Genomic DNA, 23,922 nt, shown 5'->3' on the forward strand with positions numbered 1-23,922 from the left:
TCAGATCGCGGCGCTGAGTGCCTATTTCGACCAGAGCCTAGCCGAACACCGATGGGTAAAAAGGTTCATGACAGCAGCTACTCGTCTGCGTCCCAGAATAATCAACCACGTTCCCTCTTGGGATCTTAATATCGTCCTTAAAGGTCTGACACTACCACCGTTTGAACCTTTGGCCTCAATAGAGCTGGATAAATTAGCCTGGAAAACAACTTTTCTAGTAGCGATTACCACTGCCAGGAGAGTGGGAGAAATCCTGGCCTTCTCAGTGAATGACCCATATCTGACAATCCTGGATGATAGGATTATTCTACAACTGGACCCATCTTTCTTGCCAAAGGTCTCAGACTTTCATAGGTCACAGGAGATAATTCTGCCTTCCTTCTGTCAGGACCCAAAAAATTAAAGGGAAGAAGAATTCCATACTTTGGACGTGAGGCGGGTTATTCTTCACTACCTCCAAAAGACAGAGGCCTGGAGAAAGGATCAGAACCTCTTTATTCAGCCATCTGGTCAGAACAGAGGGAAGAAAGTCTCAAAGGTTACCATCGCTACTTAGATCAAGAAAACAATTGTGGAATCATATCAGATCCAAAATCTCTCACCACCAGAAAAACTGAAAGCACACTCTACTAGAGCCATGTCCGTCTCCTGGGCAGAAAAGGCTAGCGCTTCCCTCGAGCAGATATGTAGAGCAGCTACATGGTCCTCGGTCCATACCTTCACCAAGCATTACAAACTTAATTTAATGTCCATTAAAGACTTGGCCTTTTGGCGGAAAGTGCTTCAGGCCATTGTCCCTCCCTAAACATGAGTGAGTCTTTGGTACTCCTCCTTTGGTGCTGTCGTTGGGGGTTATTGGAGAAAATAGAATTAGACTTACCGGTAATTCGGTTTCTAATAACCCTCCACGACAGCACTGGTAATTCCCTCCCAGGCTTGGTTAGCCAGAAAATCATCTAATTTGAATAAGAATAAATATAATTTGAAGCATCTATACTTGTGTGGTCCTTTATAAAACACTGGAGGGAGGATGAGGGAGGGGCTATTTGACCTCTTTGTGTTTCCTGTCCCTATTAGGGTGGGGTGACATCCTCCTTTGGTGCTGTCGTGGAGGGTTATTAGAAACCGAATTACCGGTAAGTCTAATTCTATTTTTTTATCGGATTGCACTAGTCCAATTTACACGCTCATGTGAGTGAGCCCTAACACAGCCTTTCAAAATACATACACCAGCCTCATCAGGTCTAAGATCTATTTAATATACTGTATTTTTCGGACTATAAGACGCACCGGACCATAAGATGGGGTCTGTCTTATAGTCTGATTAGGTATCTTACATGGGGGGTGGTGGAGCAGGAGGCTGGGTCCTTCAGGAAACCGGCCTGGCGGAAGTGGAGGAATGCTGTGGACCCTGGATACATGAAGCCGGTGCTCCAGCAGCTGTGAGTTGCAGTGATGGTGGAGCAGGATCGCAGGTCCCTCCGTTCTCCTTCCTCAGGAACCCGGCGTCAGCAGAAAAGGTGAGATGCCGGTGTCTGGCTGGGGCATGTGGACTTGCCTGGGGCCTGGACCTGTGAGTGGCGTCCGGCAGTGAGGCAGAGGAGCCGGGGCCTCTGCCGGGCTGTGAGCGGTGTCCGGCGGTGCGGCAGAGCAGCGTGTGCGGCTTCCGGTGGCCGCGGCCATCTTCCTGAGGCTGTTATCTACAGGAAAATGGCCGCCGGAGCTGCGGGTCGGCGCCTGCGCCGGCTCTGGCGGACATTTTCCCGTGGATCACGGGCTCGGGAAGTTGGCCGCGGCCACCGGAAGCCGCACACGCTGCTCTGCCGCACCGCCGGACACCACTCACAGCCCGGCAGAGGCCCCGGCTCCTCTGCTTCACCACCCGACACCAGCACAGGTACAGGCCCCTGCTCCAGCCGCATCTCACCTCTGCCGCTGCCGGAGGACCCTGCAATCCCCGCTCCACCACCACCGGTAAAGTAACGTTCGGACCATAAGACGCACCCCCCATTTTCCTTCCAAGTTTTGGGGGAAAAAGGTGCGTCTTATGGTCCGAAAAATACAGTAAGCAATTTGTATGGTTAATTTTAGTGACAGATCTTCTTTAAATATACTCCTACACTTTATAATTGCAATACCAAGAAGGAAAAATCATGGAATTGTGGAAATCATAGGATTGGTAGACCTGTTACTAATATGCAAATGATGAAAAAAATGGAAACAAAATTTTCAAAACATCTTGACTTAATCTGTGTCGAGTGTGAGTGTCACGTGAAGAAATACACGCCTTGGCATGCTATCAGTGAGTTTATTAATGGAAAGTTCTGTGTGCTGAATTCACTTGGCCGCAGAAATCATCAAGATCCACTGGTGACAGCTGCCTTTGCAATTGCTGACCAATGACTTCCCAGATGTGCTCGATGGGAGACAAGTCCAGAGACACTGCAGGCAATGGTGGCACGTTTAAGCCATGCAGGCTGCTCACAGTAATATAAGCAACATGCGGTTTGGCATTGTCGTGTGGATACAAAAACATCCAAAAACTTTATTGAACATATGCAAGTTATTTTAAAAGACCACATGAAAATAGATAATGTAGTGGGAAAAAGACTAGTAAGCTTTCTGAGCTTATGATATTATTTATATTACACTTAAAGGGTTATTCTCAGAATCGCATTGGTCTTTATTTAAAAAGCACGGTAAATGCATATTTATTGTTAATATACAGACTATGCACAAAATAACATTTCTTTATTGTATGTTTGTGTCTTTTTTATCTCCTTCTGCACCTCCATGCATCCAGCTTCATATAGAAAAAATGTCAGTCTTATTTTATCTGCTAAAACTATATTTGACAGCAGCACTTGCATTTCCTCAGTGCTGCAGAACAAGTTCTGCTTTTTCTGTGTGCTCCTGACTTGCCCCACCTGAGTTATCATCAAGCTAATCTAGATGTAAAAAACACTTTATTCTGTGCACTCTCTACTCCTGTGCAGGACCCTGTCTGGCTGATTTTTTCTTGTGTCGTCTACATAAGTATATCTGCCTGTGTGGTTCTTACATTGTTAGCTGGTTATAGCAGAGCTCAACTGTTCTGCCCTACTCTGCAACAGAGCTTGTAATTACTTGGCAATGCAGAGCAGTGTTTGCTGTGTGCTGCTGACAGATATGTTTTCTGAAAATGCAACTTAAACCCAATCCCACCTCTACCCTCCCTTACCATTCCTTTTTTTAAATTGAACTCTGTCTGTATCCACCCTCCCTCCAAGTGATCGCCATATACTCACCCTGGGCTCTGCCACCGCCTTCATTGACCACTTCTCCATCTGGCTTCTATTCCATCTCTGCTGATATTCCCACCTTCGTCATGAGTGATTTCAAAATCCCCATTGACACCCACCAGTCAGCAGTCTCCAAACAATTGTACTTGCTTCATGCTTTGGTCTCATACAATGGTTTTTTACAACCATCCATACAGACGATAATACCCTGGGTCTCATCTTCACATCTTCATACCTTCACATGGCCATTCCGTTCCTCTGTTACTGAGAAATCAGTGTTTGTATTGATATACCAATAGCTATGGTAGACCGGAAGCTTGGTCACTCCAGCTCTATTCCTCACCCAGTGCAGCCACCTCCTGCTTCCCTTAAAGAGGAATTTATCATTTATATACATAAATAAAAAGTGGAGACTTAGCAGGATTGATAAATGTTACAAGTTTAAACTTTTATCAGTTCTACTATTTTATCAGATTACTAATTTAGTTCCATAATCTGACCTGCTCCTCTTTTGGTCCTGTGTTTAAATAATGTATGTTATAAGCATTGTGTTGATGAAGAGCTGTTTGCCAGGTTTCTAATTATTCATTTTTATTTTTTTTGAATTCTAGAGCAGTAATGTTACTCCTATGAAGATGCTTAATGTGGGAGATATCAGCACACCAGTCATGTGCTTGTGTGAATCCACATATTCCTCTGAGAAGACTGCTGTATGGGGAATTTGTGGAACAAAAATCTTATTCCTTTCTAATGATTTTTCAGTTCAAAAGACCATTGAAACAAAAAACGCCATGCCGTGAGTATATAAAACTCAACTTCAATTTTTGTCGTGCTGCAAATTAACTTGTATTCCTTTCCATTAATTGAGGCACTATACTTCTTTATAATGGAGAAACCCACATTTTCTGATTTCTACCCTACTGGCCACTCATTCACATTTTCATTTCTCATTTTAGAAGCTTGTTGAGGAGGAACAGGTTTCTTGTTGGCAGTGCCCTATACAATAAATCATTTTTTTTAAATTAATTTCTTGGCTCACTTTGGCTGTCGTGATAATACACATTTATTTAGTGTTAGATACGTAATAAATAAAATCACACCTTGTTTACTGAGGATCAGTCCTAGCTTTTTCTGCAGAACGTACCAGCACAAGGTCACTGTAAAAGACAAGTTAGTTTCCAGCTAATTTAATAAGCCTGTCAATTTCTGACCAGGAAAAACATGAAGTCATTATTTATTGAATGGAAAGAGTGTTCATAATGAAAAAAAAGAATATTAAAAATAATTAAAGTCTGTAAGCCATGCGGCTCAAGCGCTTCTTGCTCTGGTGGTCTGCAGTGGCTGCTGTGTTATCAGATGCCACCAGATGTGACTCTGTCCCAGTGGAGAACCCTTTTATTATTTGTTATCTCTTCCTTCTGTAGACTTCCAAATTTAAAGCTGTAGTTTAACATATTAAAGCTGCAGCTCCTGGATCCCCAATGATTCTCCTCATACTAGAATCCATATAAGCGGGTCTAGGCCTTAGCCTTAGTACTATCAGTGAACTATAAAATCTGCAAATCAGGAGCTTCAGATAATGGAAACTCTAAAAGTATATAGCAATGATAAAAGTATATTATATTTAGCAGCCCCACATTGTGTTGCTCTGCTTTTTCTTGCATCGGTAAACAACCTTGATTGGTTTAAGCACCGTTTCCTCTACCATGCTGATGCTTTTCTTCTCTTTTTATTCCATCCCCTTGTTCTTACCCGTTTTTGTTATAATTCTCCTTTAGAACTATGTGTTTGATTCCCTTTGTCTCCTAATTATATTTTCTATGCATGTTAACTTGAGAACCAAAAAAAAAGTTGATTTGGAGACAAAAAAAAGTATATTCTACATTAAAACTTGCCCAGATGCCCTCCAATCAGCTTTACATTTTACAGTTTAACTGCAAATACTTTTCTTTGCTGAACTATTTTTGCTTTTCAGTTACAATAGTTTCTTCTCTATAGACAAATAAAGCTAAAGTCAAAGTTCATATGGTTTTTGATTAGAGCAGAACTGTAAACTTAGAGAGCTCACAGACTGTAAGGGTCCATTTACACCTGCCAACATGTGACACTAAACGACACCAATCTGCTGCTTGTTTGATCGGCAGTCGTTAACACCCTGTTTACACAGGCCATCCCTGCTTCATACGGGCACTGAATGATTTCGGTGCGCCTAGGCTGCCATTGATCTTGGCAGCGCAGGTCCTGTTTACATAGTACAGTGCACTGCCAAGAACGATGATCTTTTGAACAAACCAAGAGATCATTTCACCTGATGAACTCAAATTTTGCTCATTCACCTGGTGATTGGCTGCCTGTTTAAACTGCAAGATTATCACAAAACGAACATTTCTAAGAACACTCTTTTGCAATAATTGTGCAGTGTAAATGCAGCTTTAGCATATGACTCTATGGGCTCCCCATTAGACCTCAAAATGCTGTAGAAAGGATTTTCCACTGTACTTTAAAAGCCATACTTATTTATGGATAAGACCTAGTATGAAAATTTGCATGACAAAAACATTTGTGCAACTTGTCTGAGACCTGCTGTCACACGATGATTTTAGAGCTCTGACTTCTATGTAAATGAAACAATAAAGTTGCAAGCGAGACAAGTTCTAAATGAGACAAATGTGACTTGTATTGAAATCTGTGGCAAATGTGTCACGTGCGACTTGTGACTAGTGACAGAAAATCCAACTCATTTGGAAACATTTGCAGCACTGTGTCGCAGGTCACCCTGCAACACCATAGGAAGTTATGATGGCACATGTGGCCGTGTACCCCAAGCCTAAGTGGAAGGACAACATGGCGCAGCAACATCGAAGACCAAGTTTTCAAATTGGCTACTAATGGCTGCACAATTTTCTAAAAATGCAACTTTTTAATCTGTAAAACGATGTGACTATGAACAATCAGTGTTAATGGCCTTCCAATTATTTGTAGATAAAACTGCTATTAACTGTCAGGATTGTGCGGTTGCGAGTAATCAATATGAAAAGCATTGCTGTGTACTAGATGGGGTGCTGCTCATGTGTCCTTCTTCTAAACACTACTATTCTATGTTGGTGGGAAAAGCCAGCTTTCTCCATGAGCCTTAACAGCATTAAATAGCTGCTTCCATACAAATACTGATTAAAAAAATTAAATTCCCTTGTAGAGGACAGTAACACAGGAGACACTACTTGGGCCTTAACTTCTTAGGACCTGACTTCTTGGCTTCAATGACCAAACTTTTTTTTTTTTTGTCATTTCATTGATGTATTCCGGGTTTGTATGTATTTTTATCGCTGTTGCTGTACAGAGATTTGTTTCTTAAGGATGAGTTGTACTTGTACAAAGAACTTTAAGGGCTGCACTCTTTGCCTAGGAAACCGGCTGCTGATGATAGACTGTGTGCAGTGGCCTGTAACCTAGGCATTAATTTCTAAATAGTACCAGATTTGCATGCTGAAAACTAGGTCGCTAGGCCACTCCATTATATAATTACTAGGGTTGAGCGAGTATGTTCTGTCCGAGTATGCTCGGGCCGAGCACCGAGTATTTACAGCTGCTCGGTGATATGGTTGAATCGCTCCCGTGTGCATGATTTGCGACTGTTTGACAGCTTTATTACATGTGAGGAATGTCTATTTCTTACACATTCCTCCCATGTAATAAAGCTGTCAATCAGTTGCAAATCATGCACACAGGAGCGATTTAACCTCATCACCGAGCAGCTATAAATACTCGGAGCTCGGCCCGAGCATACTCGGCGAAAGGGTTAATAGAACATACTCGCTCAACACTAATAATTACAAAAACAGGAGAAAAAGAAGTCCAAAAAAGTGCAAGAAAAATTACAAAATTTTATATGAACTATTTGAGTGCTGTTCTTAGAATATCTATATGAAATATGGGGCAGTATACTTATATACAGTGAAAGGATGTTATTAAATAAGCTTATTGTACCAATAAGGATTGGTACAAATCACTCTGTCCCTATATAGCTGAAAGAACTTACCATATGTAAAATATGTCTACAGGTGCTTCTCACAAAATTAGAATATCATCAAAAAGTTAATTTATTTAAGTTCTTCAATACAAAAAGTTAAACTCATATATTATATAGTCATTACAAACAGAGTGATCTATTTCAAGTGTTTATTTCTGTTAATGTTGATGATTATTGCTTACAGCCAATGAAAACACAAAAGACTTTATCTCAGTAAATTAGAATAATTAACACCTGCAAAGGCTTCCTATGCGTTTAAAAAGGTCCATTAGTCTGTTTCAGTAGGCTCCACAATCATGGGGAAGACTGCTGACTTGATAGATGTCCAGAAGGCAGTCATTGACACACTCCACAAGGAGGGTAAGCCACAAAAGGTCATTTCTAAAGTAGCTGGCTGTTCAAAGAGTGCTGTATCCAAGCATATTAATGGAAAGTTGAGTGGAAGGAAAAAGTGTGGTAGAAAAAGGTGCACAAGCAACCGGGATAACCGCAGCATTGAAAGATTGTTAAGAAAAGGCCATTCACAAATTTGGGGGAGATTCACAAGGAGTGGGCTGCTTCTGGAGTTATTGCTTCAAGAGCCACCACACAGAGACGTATCCAAGACATGGGCTACAAGTGTTGCATTCCTTGTGTCAAGCCACTCATGACCAATAGACAACGCCAGAAGCGTCTTACCTGGGCCAAGGAGAAAAAGACCTGGACTGTTGCTCGGTCGTCCTAGATGTTTTTTTCAGATGCAAGTAAATTTTTCATTTCATTTTGAAATCAAGGTCCCAGAGTCTGGAGGAAGAGTGGAGAGGCCACAATCCAAGCTGCTTGAGGTCTAGTGTGAAGTTTCCACAATCGGTGATGGTTTGGGGAGCCATGTCATCTGCTGGTGTAGGTCCACTGTGTTTTATCAAGACCAAAGTCAGCGCAGATGTCTACCAGGAAATTTTAGAGCACTTCATGCTTCCCTCTGCCGAAAAGCTTTTTTGGAGATGGAAATTTCATTCTCCAGCAGGACTTGGCTCCTGTCCACACTGCCAATAGTACCAATACCTGGTTTAAAAACAACAGTATCACTGTGCTTGATTGGCCAGCTAACTCGCCTGACCTTAACCCCATAGAGAATCTATGGGGTATTGTCATGAGGAAGATGAGACTCCAGATCCAACAATGCAGATGAGCTGAAGGCTGCAATCAAAGCAACCTGGGCTTCCATAACACCTCAGCAGTGCCACAGGCTGATCGCCTCCATGCCATGCCGCATTGATGCAGTAATTGATGCAAAAGGAGCCCGACCAAGTATTGAGTGCATTTAGTGAACATACATTTCAGTAGGTCAACATTTCGGATTTCAAAAACATTTTTCAAGCTGTTGTTATAAAGTATTCTAATTTACTGAGATAATGACTTTTGTGTTTTCATTGGCTGTAAGCCATAATCATCAACATTAACAGAAATAAACACTTGAAATAGATCACTCTGTTTGTAATGACTCTATATAATGAGTTTCATTTTTTGTATTGAAGAATTGAAATAAATTTACTTTTTGATGATATTCTAATTTTGTGAGAAGCACCTGTATATGAAATAATGTATGGTAAATCACCTCAATTATAGTTAATAACCCACATATAAGACTGTAAATATTGTATAGAGAGAGAATATTGTTCAGCCCCTGTCACCACTTTTTTTTACAAGTGACTAAATTTTGAACCTCATTACCTGTTTTTAATTTATTGAAATAAAAGTTGATAATTTTTATTGAGCTTTTTGGTCTTTTTTTTCTCTTGTTTTTTTGTAACCTAGGTATCAAGCAGTAAAAAAATTAAAAATAAAGGATTTTCACAAGTAAATTACAAAGTTTTTGTTTTTACAAGTGCTTTCCAATTTTTCCAATTTTAGATGATGGTGAAAAAACCCTTTAAGCCTCCAAATTAAGTAGTTGTGGAGAAGGGTTGTACACATTACATATGTAAAGCACCACTCCAGGTTTTTTTTTATTATTTCAGCATTGGAGTGGTGCCACTAATCTAAGTTCCCTAACCATAGGCTTATACGGTACTTACCAGCCGCTGTCTTCAGCTCTTTCTGATGCTGCTCCAGACTTGCATTGAGTTGTGATTTTTGGATCACACAGCAAACACTAAAGCGATCCGGCAGCTCACAACCTGCTGGAGGCCGACCATAGCGGCACCGAAAAGACATGAATATGTCGGCAGGTGAGTATAATAGTAGGGACAGGGAACTTAGATTAGAAGCACCACTCAAGCGGTAAAATAAAAAAAATGCTGGAGCTGTAACTTAAAGGGAACCTGTTACATCATTCCAAGCATCTAAACCAGGGGTCTCAAACTCGGCTGGGTATATGGGTAGCACATGGAAAAAATTTGAATTTGGGGGGCCGCATTCTTTGTTCAATGTGACATTTTTAGTGATACCATTTTTTTTTGTATACACCTTTTGAACATTTTTGCCGTGTTTATTTTTTTATGGCTTGGGTCGTTATGGATGTGGCGATAATAAACGTGCACTTTTTTGTGTTTACTTTAGTTTACATATAAAACAGCATTTTTAGTGCCCAATATTTTTTCATGCTTTATTTTATTTTTTATTTTTTTTACAATTTTATTTCCCCCAATTGGCCACATACAGTAATATTGTCTTACAATTAGCATCATATAGTAATAATGGAAAACATCTTGTAGTAATGGTCCCCATCTTGTACTAATGTGCCCCATCCAGGTCCCCATCCTGTGGCTATGTGCCCCATCCAGGTCCCCATCCTGTGGCAACGTTCCCCATCCTGGCGCCCATCTTGTACTAATGTGCCTCATCCAGGTCGCCATCTTGGGGCTATGTGCCCCATCCAGGTCCCCATCCTGTGGCAATGTTCCCCATCCAGGTCCCCATCTTGTGGCTCTGGTCCCCATCTTGTGGCTCTGTGCCCCATCCAGGTCCCCTCTTGTGGCTCTGTGCCCCATCCAGGTCCCCTCTTGTGGCTCTGTGCCCCATCCAGGTCCCCATCCTGTGGCTATGTGCCCCATCCAGGTCCACATCTTGAGGCTATGTGCCCCATCCAGGTCCCCATCCTGTGGCTATGTGCCCCATCCAGGTCCCCATCCTGTGGCTATGTGCCCCATCCAGGTCCCCTCTTGTGGCTCTGTGCCCCATCCCGGTCCCCATGTTGTGGCTCTGTGCCCCCTGTGCTGTTCTTCACACACATAAAATAGAAAAAAAAAAAGATGATTCTCACCTGTCCTCCGTTCCCTCGGCGTCCTTCCTGCAGATGTGGCCCGCAGGCACCACAGAGTTCGACCCCTTGACGATCCCGACCTGGTCCAGGAGGAGCCGCCGACAGCAGCGCTGCATTGCCGCACAGAGACTGTCTCCCAGCACAGCATTTTCAATGTCAGCCGCCGGCCAATCAGAGGCCAGCAGCTGACATCTGCATATGGCAATGACGTCATACTCGCTGCGCCGACACGCAGATATCAGCTGCTGGCCTCTGATTGGCCGGCGGCTGGCATTGGAAATGCAGTGCTGGGAGACAGTCTCTGTGCGGCAATGCAGCGCTGCTGTCTGCGGCTCCTCCTGGACCAGGTCGGGATCGTCAAGGGGTCTGTGCCTGCGGGCCGCATAAAGCAGCCTCAGGGGCCGCATGCGGCCCGCGGGCCGCGTGTTTGAGACCCCTGATCTAAACTGTCCCCAGTGCGTTGTTAGAGATGCAATGTGCATCACTAACACGTTATATTCATTAAAAACGGCACTGTAATGATGTAGAAAAACACATTATTCAGTTAGATCGTACCTGCTCAGTTAGTCACAGGGGTGTGCTTCATTTTCTGTTCAGTCACGGGCGTATATTTGTATTTAAGTTAACGCTTTGTTTTTATTTACATTTTTTGTCCTAACCATCATGTTTTGCTAAGAGTTCACGGCTTGAAGTGTGTTGTGTTTTATTTCTAGGTTTTCACATGGATCAGTGAGTGATTCAAATATCACTTCTATTGCGGTTGACAAATACATCTATGTGGCAAAAAAATACAGCCCTTATGTGGAGATTTGGGATAAAAAGACAGAAAAACTATGTGAAGTGCTTGACTGTGCCCAGTTACTAAAGTAAATACCTGCTTACTTTCTCTATGCAAGGATCTGTTCACATCTCCTTTTATGCTTCCCCTTTAGAAACGACACAAGAAAGTGATTGTGGAATTAGGTTTTGTGCACGTGCTGAGTATTTGCAGCAGTTTTCTGTTTTGTAGAAAAAACACTGCGTAAAATACATGCATTTTTCACTAATTTTTTTTTTTTACACGCACATTCATTTGATGGCTGAAAAAATGCTGAAAGAATAGACAGGCTGCAGATTTGAAAAAAATGCTTTAATGGTTCAAATCTGCAAGGAAAAACTAAGCAGCGTGTACATTGGATTTCAGAAATCTCATTCACTTTGTTGGTACTGTAAAACGCTGTGTTTCTTTTCCTTGGCAAAAACGTGTGGAAATAAAAAGTGGTAAAATTGCAGCACGTGAACAAGCTCTTAGCATCCTGGGCTGTCCAAACAGAAGCAGTGGGGACTGATACTAGGTCTATCCGCTTTTGTATTTTAAAAAGGCCCACAGGCAGAACTTTCTCTTCCATTTTAAAAATTCACAAAAACGTAAAGCAGATGGATCCCATACAAGCACTGGGGTCCCTCTGCTTCTATATGACAAAGGAATGCTCAGGATGCCAATTCTATTTACCGGTTCTTTTCATTCTAAAAAGAACAGACAAAAGGAAAAGATAAATGTGAAGAGTCTTATCAGTTTGATTGCATGTTTACTGGTATTGTCAGATACTGTCAATTGCAACACAAGGGATTCTGTTCTAAGGGCCACTAGCCTGGTACATCTATTCACTTAGCTACAGTGCATTCTGTTATGGTACAATAACTGACGTTTATAAACAATGAGAATTGTCTGTATCATTATTTTTCTCACTTATATGATGGTAAATACAATATTTAAACAGCTGATAGTGTAGGTTAGTTATATTATTGTAACCATAAAGTATGTGGAAACTAATTTGTATTAAAGTGGACCTATCATCATTTCTGACATGTCTGCCTTGATACATTTTTGTTTTTATTGTTTTGGAGCATTTATTCTTATAAATTAGTGTTGTAATATTCCTCACTTATTCCTCCTGAAAATGTGGGAATAAACTGACAACTGGATGTTACCGGTTGATGGTGTGTCCATATATATTATATGTCCATATATTATATACTGTTCCAATCAGTGCTGACTATCAGATTGTGTTGTCAATTCATAAATATCTAGTAGGAATGAATCATAGAGTCATAGAATGGTAGAGTTGGAAGGGACCTCCAGGGTCATCTGGTCCAACCCCCTTCTCAATTCAAGATTCACTAAACCATCTGACATATGTCTGTCCAGCTTTGTTTGAAGACGTCCATTGAAGGAGAACTCGCCCCCTCTCGTGGCCGCCTGTTTCATTCATTGATCACCCTCACTGTCAAAAAGTTTTTTCTAATATCTAATCTGTATCTTCTCCCATTCAGTTTCATCCCGTTGCTTCTAGTCTTTCTTTGTGCAAATGAGAATAAAGCTGATCAATCTGCAGTGTGACAGCCCTCGAAATAGTTGTAGCCAGCTATTAAGGCTGGGTGCCCACGTAGCGTTTTTCAAGCGTTTATGCTGCGGGATTCCGCATGTTCTATGCACATGCTGCGGATTTTTCCGCAGCGTTTATGCAGCGTTTATGCTGCGTACAAAAATCCGCAGCATGTCATTTAATTTTGCGGAAGCGCAGCGGAACTCCCGCCATTGACTTGCATTGAGACGCATAGAAACCGCGACTGTACATTTGTACAAGCGGCTTCTATGCGTCTCTATGTGCGGATGGTACCCAGTTCTGGAGGAGAGGAGACTCTCATCCAGACCTGGGTACCATTGTACCTGTAAAAAAAGAATAAAATAACAAATAAAGTTTATGCTCACCTGTCCGGCGGCTTTTCTCTGAATGCCGGCATCGCTTGAGGACCTGCGGTGACGTCACAGTCTTGTGACCGCAGGCCCTTCACCGCTCTGTCTCGCGATATGCCGGCAGCCGGGAACGAGCGTTGCTGCACACACCAGGGCCTCGGGGGTGAGTATAGCTTTATTTGTTTTAATTTTTACGGTTCACACTGTATAAATCCATGCCGGTTGCTATCGCCTGGAAAGCGCTTGTCAATCTGCATGTGGATCCGCATGTATTCTGCAGGAAAAACGCATGCACAATCTGCATGCGTTTTTTCTGCCAGGGAGATGCAGAAATGCTGCAGAAATTTTCTGCTTCATTTCTGCATCGTGGGCACATAGCCTAAGTCTCCTCTTAGTCTTCTCTTTTGCAATCTAAACATTCCCAAATCCTCTATCCGTTCCTCATAGGACATTGTTTGTAGACCGGTCACCATTCTGGTTGCTCTTCTCTGAACTTTCTCCAGTTTCTTAATGTCTTTTTTTAAGATGTGGTGCCCAGAACTGGACACAGTATTCCAGATGACGTCTGACCAAAGAGGAGTAGAGGGGAATAATTACTTTACGTGAATAGCTGCACAATATAGAGTTGTAAGGAAATATTTTCTAGAATTGTTGTTTTGTGGGAATTTCATGTATATTTCTTATGGAAACAGGAGATGGGAGAGGTCCTCCTTGTATACAAGAATGCACTTTTGACAACATTTTTTTGTCTACGTTTTAGAGAAGAAATTGCAAAGCAGAGAAAATTAAATAAAGAAGATGCTTATACCGCTCGAGTCAAAGCAATGTTTTTACAGAAAAATACCGCTCTTTGGGTTGGAACAGGTGGAGGACATATCCTGCTTATTGACATATCGACTCGACGACCAATAAGAATCATCTCTAGTTTCTGTGACTCTATTCGCTGCATGGTTCCGTCTCAACTAGGTAGATGTATATGAGAGAAGAATGCTTCAGTTTAGTTGCCTTTTTTATAGTTTACACCATTGTTTCCAGCAATTATCAGTTTTGGGGAAGAGGTCAGATGCTGTAAACCAGTGTTCCCCAACTTCGGTCCTCAAGAGCCACCAACAGATTATGTTTTCAGGATTACCTTAGTACGGCCCAGGTGATGGAATTACTGCCTGTCCATGTAATGCAATTATCACCTGGGCCGTACTAAAAATATCCTGAAAACATAATCTGTTGGTGGCTCTTGAGGACCGGAGTTGGGGAACACTGGTTTACAGCATCTGACCTCTTCCCCAAAACTAATAATTGTTGGAACATAGAATTTTTCAAGCTGCTGTGTGAACATTGCAAATTTACTGGAAATACTACAGATCTGATTTTTAATCTTTTAGCTTTTCATAGATATTGTTAGTATGGAATGGAACGTGCTATCATATGTCTATCTTTTACATTTTTTATTTGTTTTTATTCCTAGACAAGGGAAATGTAAAGAATGTTGTTCTTGTATTAGGATGCCGTGGCTCACGACATAATGGTAAGTGTCTGAAACATTTACCGTATTTTTCAGACTATAAGACGCACTTTTTTCGTCCAAAATTTTGGATGAAAATGGGGGGTGCGTCTTAGAGTCCTAATGTTGGGAGGGAGGGGGTGTGTATGTGTATGTGTGTATATATGTATGTGTGTGTGTATGTATATATATATATAATATATGCTGTGTGGGAGGAGCGGGGCACAGGAGGCAGCAGCCGCCTGCTGCAACCTACACTGTCCCCGCTGCTAAAGAAAATGAATATTCACTGCTCAGGGGGAGCACTGAATATTCATGCTCCTTAATAGCGGCACACAGTGTAGCCGCAGCGCGGCTCCTGCTGCTGCTGGAATCGCCTGTGCCCGCTGTTAAAGGGCATGAATATTCAACCTCTCTCCACGCCCATGGGTGTGGGGAGGGGTGAATATTCATGCCATTTAATAGCGGGCACACGCGATCGCCCGGCAGCAGCAGGAGCCGCGCTGCTGATACACTGTGTGCCGGCTATGAAGGAGCATGAAGTCACTGCTCCCTGCGCACACAGTCCCAGCGTGGGGAGCAGTGACTTCCGGCAGCTGATCTCGCCTTGTGAGCCGTGCATAGTAGTGACGTCATGCGCGACTCACATGGAGAGATCAGTGCAGGCACACAGGACGCAGTGCTGGAGGAGAGAAGAAAGGCGAGTAGGAGTGTTTATTTTTTTTTATGTGCAGCATGATGGGGATGAGGGGTGCCATGCATACCAGGATAGGGATGAGGGGTGCCATGCATACCAGGATAGGGATGAGGGGTGCCATACATACCAGGATAGGGATGAGGGGTACCATGCATACCAGGATAAGGATGAGGGGTGCCATGCATACCAGGATTGGGGATGAGGGGTGCCATGCATACCAGGATAGGGATGAGGGGTGCCATGCATACCAGGATAGGGATGAGGGGTGCCATGCATACCAGGATAGGGATGAGGGGTGCCATGCATACCAGGATAGGGATGAGGGGTGCCATGCATACCAGGATAGGGATGAGGGGTACCATGCATACCAGGATAAGGATGAGGGGTGTCATGCATACCAGGATAAGGATGAGGGGTGTCATGCATACCTGGATAGGGATGAGGGGTGTCATGCATACCAGGATGGAGGGATGCCAGGCATTCCAGGATGGGGATGGGGGCCACAAATAAAAGGAAGGGGGGGGGACATATACCAGGATGGGGGATATTGTCAGAATTGGGGGACATTACCCCTATACCAGTGTCAGTAGAAGACCCCCTCCCCCTTAACCCCTTTAAAGCCCATGACGTACTAATACGCGTCTGTGCGCGCACACAGGATGTGCGGGTGCGATCGCCGCCGGGGATCAGCTGATTGTCACAGCTGACACCCGGTACTATGTGCAGGGAGCCGTCCCGCTCCGCTCCCGGCACATTAACCCCCCGCAATGCTGCGATCGCAGCATTGCTGTGGCTAAGGGGAGGTGATCGCAATACTCGCCTCCTCTTCCGGCCTCCAGCGCTGTCTGCCGCGGCTTCCCGGGTGTTGCCGTGACTACCCGATGTCATCATGACAACATCCGGGTCACCAGACAGCAGGAAGATTGTTTGGTCATGCGCAGTGCATGACCAAACAATCTTCTCACTGTGCAGCGCTGACTGCCTGCATGGCACAGGGATGGTGCTCCATCCCTATGCTATGCAGGCGATCAGAATAAAAAAAAGTGAAAGTTCCAGAGTGGGACAAAGTAAAAAAGTAAAAAAACTCTCAGAAAGTGAAAAAAAAAATTAAAAAAATATTGTAAAAATATTTAAACAAATAAATAATAATAATAATAAAAATAATCCACCAAAAATAAAAATATAATGTACCCATCAATAAATATTATTATGAAAAAAACAAACAAACAATAAAAGTACACATATTTGGTATCGCCGAGTCCGTAATAACCTGACCTATAAAACTGTCCCACTAGTTAACCCCTTCAGTGAACACGGTAAAAAATAAAAATAAAAAACGAAGCAAAAAACAATGCTTTATCATCATACCGCCAAACAAAAAATGGAATAACACGCTATCAAAAAGACGAATATAAATAAAAATGGTACCGCTGAAAACGTCATCTTGTCCTGCAAAAAACAAGCCGCCATACAGCTGTATCATCCGAAAAATCAAACAGTTATAGCTCTCAGAATAAAGCGATGCAAAAAAAAAATTTTTTCTATAAAATAGCTTTTATTGTGTAAAAGCGCCAAAACATAGAAAAACTATATAAATGTGGTACCGCTGTAGACGTACTGACCCGAAGAATAAAGCTACCTTATCAATTTTACCACACGCGGAGTAGAATAAAAAAAAAAAAAATCCTGAATTGTTGTTTTTTGTTTATTCTGCCTCCCAAAAGCTGTAATAGAAAGTGATCAATAAATGTCACGTGCCTGAAAATGGCACCTATAAAAACGTCAACTCATCCCGCAAAAAACAAGCCGTCACATGACTCTTTTGGCCAAAATATGGAAAAATTATAGCTCTCAAAATATGGTGATGCAAAAACTAGATTTTACAAAATATGTGTCTTTTAGTGTGTGACAGCTGTCAATCATAAAAACCCGATATGATTCTGGTATCTCTGTAGTTTCACTGACCCAAAGAATAAGGTCGTCTAATCACTTATACCGCACTAGGAATGGCGTAAAAAATAAACGCTAGGGCTGGGGTTAGGGTTGTGCTAATGTTAGGGTTGGGGTTAGAGTTGTTGTTTTTTTTTCAAAAGTAAAAAAAAAAAAAAAAAAAAAAATGACGATATGGCAACTAGTGCTGAACGCAAGTGCTCGCTACTTGAGTTTGCATCGGGTGCTCGGGTATGCATTGAGCATCGCGGGTGCTCGAGTCTCCGCCCCATATGCTTCGCGGCCAAAAAAACCTTGCGGGGATTGCCTGCCATGCACGAGCGATCCCCGCATGGTTTTTTGGGGGTGTCTAATAACCGTGAAACATGCGGGCGGGGACTCGAGCATTTCACTTGAGCACCCGTGATACATGGTGCATACCTGAGTACCCGATGCAAACTCAAGTAGTGAGCACTTGCGCTCAAGACTAATGACAACTTATTCAATATGATGACCTAATGTCATCAAATTCGGTGTCGTACCTCTGGGTTAAAAATGTTCACTATACCCCTTGATTAAATCCTTGAGGGGTGTAGTTTCCAAAATGGGGTCACTTGTGGGGGGTTTCAACTATTTAGGCACATCAGGGGCTCTCCAAACACGACATGGCATCCGCTCTCGATTCCAGACGATTTTGCGTTCCAAAAGTCACACAGTGCTCCTTCCCTTCTGAACTCTGCCGTGCGCCCAAACACTGTATTTTCCCCACATATGGGGTATTGGCGTACTCAGGAGAAATTGCACAAAAGTTTTTGGGGTCCATTTTCTCCTCTTACCCTTGTGAAAATAAAAAATTGGGGCTAAAACATCATTTTTGTGGAAAAAGTTTTTTTATTTTTTTTATTTTCACGGCTCCATGTTATAAACTTCTGTAAAGGACTTGGGGGGTTCAAGGTGCTCACCACATTTCTAGATAAGTTCCCTGCGGGGTCTAGTTTCCAAAATGGTGTCACTTGTGGGGGGTTTCCACTGTTTAGGCACATCAGGGGCACATCCGCTAATTATTCAAGCAAATTTTATAATCAAAAAGTCAAATGGCACTCCTTCCCTTCCAAACCCTGCCGTGCACCCAAACAGTGGTTTTCCCCCACACATGGGGTATCTGCTTACTCAGGAGAAATTGCACAACAAATTTTGGGGTCCATTTTTTCCTTTAACCCCTGCAAAAATAAAAAAAATTGGGTCTAAAGTAACATTTTTGTGAAAAAAGTTAAATGTTAATTTTTTTTCTTCCACATTCCAAAAATTCCTGTGAAGCACCTGAAGAGTTAATAAAGTTCTTGAATGTGGTATTGAGCACCTTGAGGGGTGCAGTTTTTAGAATGGTGTCACTTTTGGGTATTTTCTGTCATAAAGACCCCTCAAAGTGACTTCAAATGTGATGTGGTCCCTAAAAAAATGGTTTTGTAAATTTTGTTGGAAAAATGAGAAATCGCTGGTCAACTTTTAACCCTTATAGCTCCCCAATAAAAAAAATTTGGGTTCCAAAATTGTTCTGATGTAAAGTAGACATGTGGGAAATGTTATTTATTAACTATTTTGTGTGACATATCTCTGATTTAAGGGCATAAAAATTCAAATTTTGAAAATTGCAAAATTTTCAAAATTTTGGCCAAATTTCCGTTTTTTTCACAAATAAACGCAAGTGATATCGAAGAAATTTTACCATTATCATGAAGTACAATATGTCACGAAAAACAGTCTCAGAATCAGGGGGATCCGTTGAAGCGTTCCAGAGTAATTACCTCATAAAGTGACAGTGGTCAGAATTGTAAAAATTGGCTTGGTCATTAACGTGCAAACCACCTTGGGTTGTAAACGGGTTAAAAATGCATTGTGAACACATTTTTTGCTTAAATTTTTTTTTCTATTTTCCTTCTCTAAAACCTAGGTGTGTCCTATAGTCCAAAAAATACGGTACTCCCTTTTATTGTTTAGAATCAAAAATACATTTAAGATGCGTTTTATTGGTTTTACCTTTAAAAAGCCTTTTGGTTCATGATAATACTTTGTTATAGACATTATAATCAACAACACCTCCTAAAGGTGGTTCTGAATCTGACAGAGGGGTCAGTTTTTTTTTTCCTTTTTTTCTTTATAAACCACGCCACTCTTGTCCATGGTTCGTGTCTGGCAGTTGTTGTAGATCAGACCTATTCCTATACATGGGGTAAAAAGCAGACTTTACAATGTAAATGGATCTATGCATTTGAGGAACCATCACTTCCTTACAGTATTTTAAAGTTTATTAATGGGTTTTTTTTTTTAACAAAGAAAATTAACTTTGTCAAAATCCCGCTCAACACTTTATACGCGTAGGCTCCTTTAAATAATTTTGCATTAATGGGCCAGAAGTCAACCAAATCTTTGAGCCCACCTCAAATAAGAGCATACAGTGACCCCATCTGCATCATTACAGTCAATGACCCCGTCAACGTATATACTTGAATCTCATTTTCCAGGGCTTCAGACATAAGCCCTGACGGCGGCACTGATGTGATTGTAAAATGCGATGTGAGCATAGCTTAGAGGTGGAAAAAGTTCTGAAATGATTCTTTGCTACTTCCTATAGGTGGCACTAGAGTTCTAGTTCTCTTCCTCTCTGAAGAGACAATTTGCATATTTCCCAGAAGAGCATTGCAGCTTAAAAGTCTCCTCACTTTGACGTGCTTAACATGTCAGTCTCCGCAAGGAGAATTGTTACTCCTTGGATACCAGTCAATCGCCTCTCACCCAGCCAAACCAGATCTCACACTTTGCACTGACGAGGGGCAGTACCCCAAAACAGTGTCTGCAAATTGAGATTTTGGTTTTGGCTATTATCCTAAGTCATGTGACAAGGCTCGTTAAAGGGTCAATGTTGACTTTTAGGATTGCTACTTCCTATAGGTAGCACTAGAGTTCTAGTCCTCTTCCTCTCTGAAGAGACTATTTCCAAGAACTTTTCCTAAAACATTTTCCAGACACATATAGTACATTGTGGTGGTGTGATGTGTTTCTGCACATAGACAGAGAAGCCGATTCATCAAAGTTTTTATGCTGATAAAATGTTATGAAACTCTTTGAAAAGTCATGCAATTTTCGTGCAACATAAGTTTGCAAAGAATGTTGCAACTTTCGTCATTTTCACGCCAGTTTAAAGGGAAGGGGCCATGAAAAAAAAAACATTTTTCCAACAATTGAAAAAATGTAAAGTATTAATGTTTTAATTTAAAAAAAATCTATATTATTTGTTTTTAATGAGGTAAAATATTAAAAAATAGTTTAAAAAAGTTTGATATTTCCTCTTTTAAACATTAGGGGGAGCAGTTGCTGAAATTTGCCATGAAAACCTAGTGTACAACTAGCTCACATTAGTACTGCAGTAAATGTGGACTGGATCTGCTCACATGTCTGATATCACCTCTCTCCTCCCCTTCTGGATGTTTGCAACAGGATAAGAAAGGATGAAGTTTAGGATCACAGCGCGGAGCCCTTTTGTTTGTGACTGCCAGTGATACTGATAAGTAGACAGTGTCACCGAGGCCTTTCGGCAGCTCGCTGTATCATAAGCTGGGGTTATATACGTGGAGTGTATCACGTGCGCAATTAGATTTGTGTAGAGTAACACACGCTGAGATTAGACACAGGACTAAGTGTAGTTTATCACATGATGGGATTAAATATTAAGCTCAGCGGAGTAATCACACAGGATTGAATTAGATACGCAGTATCTAATGTATGTAAGATATAACCCCGCTCCGTCCACTTCTATGGGAGCAGTGGTGTAATGTGTGACTCTGCTCTGTCCATTTCTATGGGAGCAGTGGTGTAATATGTGACCTCGCTCTGTCCATTTCTATGGGAGCAGTGGTGTAATGTGTGACCCTGCTCTGTCCATTTCTATGGGAGCAGTGGTGTAATGTGTGACCCTGTTCTGTCCATTTCTATGGGAGCAGTGGTGTAATGTGTGACCCTGCTCTGTCCATTTCTATGGGAGCAGTGGTGTAATGTGTGACCCTGCTCTGTCCATTTCTATGGTAGCAGTGGTGTAATGTGTGACCCTTCTCTGTCCATTTCTATGGGAGCAGTGGTGTAATGTGTGACACTGCTCTGTCCATTTCTATGGGAGCAGTGGTGTAATGTGTGACCCTGTTCTGTCCATTTCTATGGGAGCAGTGGTGTAATGTGTGACCCTGTTCTGTCCATTTCTATGGGAGCAGTGGTGTAATGTGTGACCCTGCTCTGTCCATTTCTATGGGAGCAGTGGTGTAATGTGTGACCCTGCTCTGTCCATTTCTATGGGAGCAGTGGTGTAATGTGTGACCCTGCTCTGTCCATTTCTATGGGAGCAGTGGTGTAATGTGTGACACTGCTCTGTCCATTTCTATGGGAGCAGTGGTGTAATGTGTGACCCTGCTCTGTCCATTTCTATGGGAGCAGTGGTGTAATGTGTGACCCTGCTCTGTCCATTTCTATGGTAGCAGTGGTGTAATGTGTGACCCTGCTCTGTCCATTTCTATGGGAGCAGTGGTGTAATGTGTGACCCTGCTCTGTCCATTTCTATGGAAGCAGTGGTGTAATGTGCGACTCCGCTCTGCTCTGTCCACTTCTATAGGAGCAGTGGTGTAATATGTGACCTCGCTCTGTCCATTTCTATGGGAGCAGTGGTGTAATATGTGACCTCGCTCTGTACACTTTTATGGGAGCAGTGGTGTAATGTGATGGGCATTAGATACATGGTCTGTTATCTCAGTATAAGGCTCCTGCAGAGATTTACACTGATATAGCAGAGCTGAGTCAGTGATCAGAGCACAGCAGTGTGATGATTACCCTGCTGTGCTCTGAACACGGTGGTGGCGAGCAGTGATCAACAGTCTGGTGGTGTTCTACTAATGTGAGGCTTCAAACACTGTTTCCTCAGCTAATAGTCACTTCATTCCGGACCTCTGCATCCCGGCACCTTCTGTCACGGTTGTGTCTAGATGGGAGGCTCCTGTGAAGCCCCTTCCAGCAGCTCCACCCTAGAAGTCTCACCAGTGAGGTGATGAGAATAGAGCGGCTGTAGTGAGGATCTCACCAAAGCTTCCACTCCAGACATGTCAGTGCTGAAGTGACCGGAGGTGCTGGAGCGATGTCCTCACAGGAGCCGCTCCAATGTAGACGGCTCAGCACTGACCAGACCAGACTCCATTCTAGTCACCTCATTACAGGACTGGCTAGAATGGAGTCACTGCAGTGAGGAGTCGGGCGCAGGAAGTAATGAGATCCCAGGAGGTTTTTTTCTGGAATAAAAATTAAGTCATATATTGAACCTGCTTTATAAATGTAATGATTTTGTGTCTTTTTAATGTTTTTTGAGGGAGTGTTGTTCAAATTGTTAATGGAGAAAACATAAAAAAATTATGCATTCATTTTTTTTACATAAGTTTTTTATGTATTTCTGTAGGACCAACAGTTCTGCAAAATTCTGTTTTTTTCTGATTCACAAAACTTGCATTTTTCTTAGCACTTTTTGTAATATAAAAAAAAATCACATATAAGTGCTGATTGTTTCAGTTTTCCCGTCTGTACACAAGTCTCAGCACCACCGGCATTTTGAAAAGTGGGCGGAGCTTTTAGGGGAGGAGCGTGACAGAGCGCAGCCAACAGTCCTCAGAATTTACAACACAAAAGTGACGTAAATTACAACAGAATTGTTCGAAGTCACTGATGTAAGTTTGTCATAATTTATGCAACTTGTGTGTTGTAACTTATGATGACTGTCAGCTGCGCTCTGTCACGGTCTCGCCCCTCTCTGCAAAGCTCCTCACACACTTCAAAATGGTAGTGCTGAGGCTTGTGTACATACGGGAAGATACGATCTCCATCAAAACTGAACAATCAGAGCTGTATGTAACTTTTTATATTTTGACGCTCACATTTTAACAATGTGAGCCAACAATTTGTTAGCGGATATCATGTTGCATTTGGAGAGTCCCTGTGTGCCCAAACATTGGAGCTCCCCCACAAGTGACCCCATTTTGGAAACTAGACCCCCCAAGGCACTTATCTAGATGCATAGTGAGCACTTGGAACCCCCAGGTGCTTCACAAATTGATTTCTAAAAATTAAAAAGTGTTTGTTTTTTTCACTTTTCATTTTTACGAATCAATTTGTGAAGCACCTGGGGGTTCCAAGTGCTCACTATGCATCTAGATAGGTGCCTTGGGGGCTCTAGTTTCCAAAATGGGGTCACTTGTGGGGGAGCTCCAATGTTTGGGCACACAGGGGCTCTCCAAACGCAGCATGGTGTCCGCTAACAATTTGAGCCGATTTTCCATTCAATTTGTTAGCGGATACCATGTTGCATTTGGAGAGTCCCTGTGTGCCCAAACATTGGAGCTCCCCCACAAGTGACCCCATTTTGGAAACTAGACCCCCCAAGGCACCTATCTAGATGCATAGTGAGCACTTGGAACCCC

At 42.3% G+C, this 23,922-nt stretch overlaps 1 protein-coding gene across 6 annotated transcripts in view; it reads left to right on the forward strand.

The window, feature by feature from the left end:
* LRRK2 (leucine rich repeat kinase 2) overlaps positions 1-23,922 on the forward strand; it is a 167,171-nt gene that overhangs the window by 138,759 nt on the left and 4,490 nt on the right. For 5 of the 6 annotated variants that reach the window (XM_073652174.1, XM_073652175.1, XM_073652172.1 and 2 more), the window contains 4 exons: positions 3,893-4,077; positions 11,269-11,421; positions 14,053-14,258; positions 14,758-14,817. In XM_073652174.1, coding sequence (XP_073508275.1) covers positions 3,893-4,077; positions 11,269-11,421; positions 14,053-14,258; positions 14,758-14,817 — 604 coding nt within the window. The remainder of the gene's footprint in view (positions 1-3,892; positions 4,078-11,268; positions 11,422-14,052; positions 14,259-14,757; positions 14,818-23,922) is intronic. The other variant, XM_073652176.1, reaches the window with a different exon arrangement.

The sequence above is a fragment of the Phyllobates terribilis genome, unplaced genomic scaffold, assembly GCF_046119375.1.
Source record: "Phyllobates terribilis strain yellow unplaced genomic scaffold, ASM4611937v1 Scaffold_11__3_contigs__length_659146591, whole genome shotgun sequence".
NCBI lineage: Eukaryota > Metazoa > Chordata > Amphibia > Anura > Dendrobatidae > Phyllobates > Phyllobates terribilis.